This window comes from Excalfactoria chinensis, chromosome 6, assembly GCF_039878825.1.
Source record: "Excalfactoria chinensis isolate bCotChi1 chromosome 6, bCotChi1.hap2, whole genome shotgun sequence".
NCBI classification, from domain to species: Eukaryota; Metazoa; Chordata; class Aves; order Galliformes; family Phasianidae; genus Excalfactoria; species Excalfactoria chinensis.
In genome coordinates, this window is record NC_092830.1 from 26620934 (window position 1) to 26627333 (window position 6400).

General features: G+C 49.7%; 1 protein-coding gene across 2 annotated transcripts; it reads right to left on the minus strand.

Annotated features, from left to right (window-relative positions):
* Nucleotides 1-1482: 1482 nt before the first annotated feature.
* CALHM2 (calcium homeostasis modulator family member 2) lies at nucleotides 1483-5651 on the minus strand. 2 transcript variants are annotated; one of them, XM_072340470.1, is made up of 3 exons: nucleotides 5336-5651; nucleotides 2978-3952; nucleotides 1483-2899 (listed from the first exon to the last, which is right to left on the minus strand). In XM_072340470.1, the coding sequence occupies exons 2-3, from the start codon at nucleotides 3518-3520 to the stop codon at nucleotides 2483-2485; spliced, it is 960 nt and encodes a 319-aa protein (XP_072196571.1). In that variant the 5' UTR covers nucleotides 3521-3952; nucleotides 5336-5651; the 3' UTR covers nucleotides 1483-2482. The 2 variants fall into 2 exon arrangements, with proteins under 2 accessions (XP_072196571.1, XP_072196569.1); XM_072340468.1 differs by having other exon boundaries at nucleotides 1483-3952.
* Nucleotides 5652-6400: the final 749 nt, after the last annotated feature.

Below are 6400 nucleotides of genomic sequence, written 5' to 3' on the forward strand. Positions count from 1 at the left end.
CATAAGGGCGCTGATGGGCTACAAGGGCCAGAAGCCCAGTGCTGCTTTATCAGGGACCATGCTCAGGGCCATGGAAGAAGGGAGGGTAAACAGGAAAAAAAATCCTTATAACCGCATTGTTTGAGATTTGCTACATATTAGAGAAATACTACATTGCAATATTTCCAACATCAGTGGCTTGCTCTGTTTCTTGCTGTCAGCTGCTGGCCCAAATCTGCCTCTCTGGGAAGATGGTGGGAAAATGGGCAAGCTGCACAAGTCTTTGGCCCATCCCAATACATAGAAAGCAGCTGGAGTTGATGGAGAAGAGAGAAGCTAAACAAGCAAAGGCTGGGCTGTACACATGCTGTATTATTAGGATAAACAAATCCTCTAGCAAGCATTGTGTCTTGCCCCTCTCCTTCAAAAGGAGGGGAGAGGAGAAGGAAGTGGAGGTGGTTCAAAGGAATGAGGGCTGTCAGGAAGGCAAGTAAGAGGAATATGCTCATGTTACTGTTTCAGCAAGTTACCTTGTATCTGCTGACTTGCATGCGGGGGTGGCAGGGATGTGTGCGTGTTCACCCCTGAGGGCCTATGAGGAGAAATGCAAATTAACTTTTTTTTTTTTTTATCTCAAGTGAATGCAGATTTTTTTGTTTTTATTTAACTTGCATATGATCATTCCTGAAGGTTAGGTCAGCTGCTAGCTGGGCCTTCCCATAAATGAAAGGCAAATTATGGCAGAGCTGATCATGAGTCCTGGGATATGTCCTCTGCTAGTTTATAATATGTGATGATACTTTAAAACATAGTATTTTGGTGTTACCTAAATAGAAGAGGATGTAAATATTCAATAGAAAGAAAACATAAGTTCCCAGGTCTTGGCTTCAAAGGAAATATTAAAACATGCCTCCTGTGACCCCCTTAAGAAACGTCAAAAGGCAACAAAAAAGAACTCATTTAATAGTTTATTTCAAATCTTCTTGTGTTTAAGCCTCTCTAAGTTCAGTGAGCTTTTTTTGTTTGTTTCTTAACAGTTCAAGGCTTTTCAGTATAATGGCACAGTGTAAGTGGAAGTTGTGTCTGTAGAGGAACTGTACAAGTAGGAAAACCAAACTCCATTGTCCTGCCTCCTCTGAAGTGTTAAGTATATAGGTCTGACTCTCAGGCAGAAAGGGGCATGGTGCCAGAACAGCCTTGAAGCCACAGTCAGCACAGTGTCAGCAATTGCAGTAGTATAACAACTCTAGCCTTGCTCTCTCATTACAGCTGAGTCCCTAAAACAGATGGTTTGCTGCAGGGACTGTTTAAAGCAGCGGTAAGAATTTAGTTCAGGAGTAGAGAGAGGGCTGCTCCCCTCATCCCATTCCCACAGTCTCTTGTGCAGCAGTAGCAATAGAGCAGATGAGTGCATGTAACATGGTCTTTTAGCTGGCAAGTTTCTTGCCCCCTTTCCCTGGAAGAAATATGCTCCGTTAGTACAGTAAAGTATAATTTTATATGATATATATACATGTATATATATATGATGCATGTGTGTGTACACACATACATATATATATTAAAAACATAATTATATGTATGTAATTCTGGCTGGGGTTTTGTTCCAGCTTGTCAACACAAACAAGCAGGACTCTCATCCAGTGGTGGATGAGCAATGCAATAAGCTGCACACAGCGCTGTGGTTCACTGTGAGTGCTGTTCTCCCTTTGAGCCTCCACTATGCCACCTTGCCTGAAAGCTATTCTGCTGATGGTGTCACCTTCCAGGGTTATATTCTCACGTCTGCGACCATTTGGGCTCATTAGAGGTTTCCAGACGCTTCAATAAGAACAAAGGGAGTTTAGTGTCCTACCCAAATTTCAACTTGGTAATTACAGAGTGTCTTTCTGAATGCCTACAATATCGGCGATTCCTCTTGCCTTAGTCTCTCAGTTATTTGCCGTGCTGATGTAGTACTGACCCACTCCTTCACAGATGCTATTGTATCCTTGTTGCTATAGGAATGTACTCACTGTTTCCTTCTGAAGACCATAATGTGTTCCAGGACCTGCCAGTGTAACAGGCACTGCAGAACTGCATAAGAAGATACTGGTGTCGATAAAAAGGTGGGTATGTAGGATGGCTGGGACTAACCTTTCCACAGGGGAGACAGGTGGGACTGCAAAAGTCAGAGCTAGAAATGTTCCCAGCTCTTTCTCCCTGAGGTTTCAGATGGTGCTTAAGACAGCAGGGCTCACCAGCAGCCTGGAGGTAAGGTGTGCATCTGCTCTGCTCCCCTTATCCCTCTGGGAGCACCAGCAAGATGGTTGTCTCCATGGGAGGGGTTCCCCAGCTCAGTGCATTGCTTATCAGCCTCTACCTTGAGGCTGTTGATTCCTTTTTACCTGCTGAGAGTAGTAATCCTGCTGGCAGGAATATTCCCAGCGAATCCATGAAATGCACACCAATACTGATAGGCCTGCCAGGCAGACTGGGGAACTGCTCCCAGCACCCATCTGTCTTAGGAAGCCAAGAAGAGCATTTCGTGGCCCTCTGGGGTTGGCCCGTTCCCTTCCACCCCTTTTGCCCATTTGTGGAGCCGGCTGTAGAGGGGGAAACCTTTGTTCTCCCGGTAGATGTAGACACCCGTGATGGCGTTCCACTGGGGGCTTGGTTGGACACCCTCCACTGGGAACTCCTGTACCAGCTCCTTCTCTTCCTTGTCAAGCGCCACAAATCCAAAGAATTGCTTCACATTATTTGCTGCCAGGATCCTGGAGTGGACTTCAGCTGTGCGGCGGAAGAGCTTGTCCTCGTTGGAGCGGTACTGGGCCCAGTAGGCCTCCTGCCGGTAGCTCAGTGGTGAGCAGCAGTGCTTCAGGCACTTGGTGAGGAAAACCAGGACAGCGACAATTCCAATGAGCAGCCAGCCAAAGAGCTGAGAGAGAGATTTTGCGTTAGGACACGTCAAGATGATCTTACCTGCTCCATGCAGCTCTCTCCCCAACATGCCTACCTGGGACTCATATCTCAGCCTCCGTGTCACCTCATCCCTGAACCTGGTGAGGTTTGCTGGCACATCTTTGCAGGGGAACCTCGCCAGCACCTCAGCCCCAAACTCAGATGGGAACTTGTCCAGGGTGGATGGCCTGACAAACTCGCTGAGTGCACAGATGTAAGCCTCCCCACGCAGCAAGGAGATGACCGACCAGGTGACGGGTGCCACGGCTGCCCGGCCCATGATGGAACCGAAGAGGAGGAAGGTAGCGGCAGTGGAGAAGTTCTTGGTGCCACGCTTGTGGCACTCAGCCACTACGTTCCAGGTGTGGTTGTTCAATATGACACCGATGAGGAATAGTGCCAGGGCTGGGACACCGATGGCAGCCAGCCCGTAGATGTAGTTACGGGCTGGGGAGCATGGGCAATGGAAGGCAACAACTGAGAAGAGCTCCTCACTGCCCACTGTGCCCAGGGCCACCAGGCCATTAAAGATCATGACATCTTTGCTCTTGAAGAACAAGGAGAGGAAGCGGAAGTTTTCAGCAATAAGAGCAGCCATCTTCTTCTGGAGATGGGGAATGAGAGGAGGTGCCTACTGCAGTGGGGGGCCGTGCTGGCCCACGTCCCAGCACTGAGTGACACAAAGATAGGGAGTGAAATGGCCTTGGGATGACTGAAATGAAAGGGAGCACAAACACCTTCACTGCAGTCGCTTAGAGCTGGTGTCCCAGCCTCTGGGGCTGGCTGCTGCTACCAGGGATACTTAGAATGGATTGAGGAGGGATCCAGCCTAAGCAATGAGGGAAGCCTCAGACTTCTCAGTTTTCCACTAAAATGTCCAAGAGCATTTCTGTAGCAAAGATTACTGAGGGGACGATCACTTCTACTCTTGTCATTAGCATGTTCATAGTCTTTCTTTAGGCTTTAGTCACATCCCACGGAAGTGATTACCACTGGTGTTGCTGCTGGACCACTTATTGATCTTCCAGGCCTGTAATGAAGGAGGACGCTGTGTTACTGGGGAAACTGGACCAGAGCACTGGAGCATGGATGCATCCCCAGCCCTTACACTGACTCACGCTCTAGCCCTCCCTCCTTACACCTGATGAGTTAATATTTAGTAAAAGCCTGAAGTATGCCAGGGAGACAGCAGGAAATGAGTCCCATGGATGCTACAAGTTTTCCTGGCAGGTTTGGGTGCAGGTATATGCTTCATGGGAGGACCAGGTGCATGAATGGGAAAGCTAGGGGCTAGTTGGATGCTAGGAGCCGAGGACCTGACTGAAGGGGTGTCCAACTGCTCTGCATGTGCCTTGCCTTTAACTGCACATAGTGGTAGTTGGCCCCATGCTAATGCAGTCCTGTTCCCCCACTGGGAGTCTTTGCAACTGGGTAAGGGGCTGCTGGTGCCAGCAAGCGATGTTACTTTCTGGGAAAACAAAGCTTAATGTGATCCAATGTACAAACACCAAATACCAATAGAGGTGGGCCTGAAATTACATAGGATGGGATGTGGTAGGATGATTCTCTTCCACAATTGCCTTGCTGTTCCCTCTGTGAGCATTGCTTAGCTAATTTCTTTGTTTCCTTTGTATCTGCTCTGCACCCCTGTGTGGTTTAATTTCAGGAAGCTACAAATGTGACAAAGTGTGCAGGCCTCAGAGTTTGCTGGAGGCAGGAAGGACCTGGGCAGCTGGCTAACAGTCCCTTGTGGTTTGTGCAGCACTGGCAGCATCTATGCGTATCATTGTACAGGAGTTCTGAGAAAGACCTGACCCCCCAGCACAACTGTCCCAAAATCCAGGGTAAGATATCCCTGTGCCAGCCCCAGTTACAAGGAAAAGGCTATGAGAGCATTTGTGCAGGTAAGAGAAAGGCGATGTAATTCACCCTGCTCTAACAGAAGCACCCGGTGCCTTTAATACCTTCCTGCATCTTCCCAGGTTTCCATATACAAAACTCCCTCCTTAAAACCAAAACCCACAGCCACGTGACAGCAGCTCTGGCCTGCAGCTCTGGCTGCTGCACTGTGTGATGCAAGCAAGAGCACTAAGCCTCCAAACTTGCCCTGATGTGGGGTGCTCAAATCCCTGTTATTAGAGCAAGCTGATAAGCAAGACTTTGTAACCTCTCTTCTAGATCCTGGTACCAGGCAAAGCAAAAAGAAGAGGAGCTGGCAAGGAGCATGCTGTGTTGGCAGAGGGGTTACCCTCACTCTGCTGCTGGGTTATGATGGGAGAGATGAGTGGGTGGAATGGGAGGGGTAAAGATGCTTTCAGCAAAGGATTTTTTTAGCAGGCAGTGTTAGTCTTTCCCTAAGACATCTCTTCCCTAAGACATCTCTGAAAGCAAGTGAAAAAATGCCGTCACTTACTTGGAAAGCTGTTGAAGTCCTTCTGGAGTTCTCTCTTGTTGGTTTTGCTCGGGCTCCAGGAATGGGGCTCTTCCAGCAGCAAGGGGGATGAGCAGCAGGGAGGGTTCGGCTGAGGCCAGGCGGGTGGGTGAAGCAAAAGTGGGTAAAGCAGCGTTCAAGTTCGGCAGCTTCCTTTGCAGGGTGCCCTGGGCTGTCAGCTTTTGGGAGGAGGGAGGGAGGAGGCTGTTCTTGGGGCCTGTGCCTGGGTGGGGCGATGAGCAGGCGCGTGGCTTCTGCTGAGTGCAAGGCTGAGGTTGTGCCTTTAAAAGAAAAAAAATAAAAAGAAAGGAAGGAAAAGCCGAGAATGAGTCAGTGGAAAAAGCACGTTGGTATGTTGCAGATCTGCGATGCAGCTGTGCAGAGCCTGACCGTGAAGAGGATGGGGTTTGCCTGCGTGATGGGGACAATGGATGCCTCGATGGAATGTGATGGGGAAATTCTGCAGCCCCCAGTCTGGTCTGGATGTGACCCCCATGCTCCCCAGGGGATGCTGGTGGGACCGAGGTTGGAACCGAGGGAATGAGGCTGGAACCCATGGGAATGAGGATGGGGACTCGAGCTGAGCAGGTCGGGGCAGTGTGGGAGAAGCCCTTCCCTGATCCCTGGTGAAGGGGCAGGAACTGCTGCTTTCGTGACTGAGAGCTGGCTGAGCCAGTGGGGAAGATGCCAGTCTGGCTGGGTTTTCGGGAGAAGCAGGAACCCAGCACCACGAGCTCTGTCAGGTTTTGCTTCTTGCCTCTGGGATGGACCCACTCTCATGGATTGAGCAGAGGGGTGTAATGGCTGCGATGCAGTGCTGTGGCTTATGTAGATCAAGCTGTGTTTTTGAGCTGGGTGCAGCCTGTGAGCTAGAGATCGCAGCATGTTCCGGTCTGTCTCTGTCTTTTTGCTTTCTGCTTCCTGTGATGCCTTGCTTTCTCCCCTCTGCAGCCTGTGCCTTGACTCCAGTTCCAGCCTGTTGCAGAGGCCAGAGGCTCCATCCCTTTTCTCCAGCCTCTTTGTCACTGTGTCCCCAGGGTTAAGCTC

What these genes read in the sequence shown, in the direction of transcription:
- CALHM2 (XM_072340468.1), bottom strand. Translation starts at nt 3,520, where the DNA reads ATGGCTGCTCTTATTGCTGAAAACTTCCGCTTCCTCTCCTTGTTCTTC.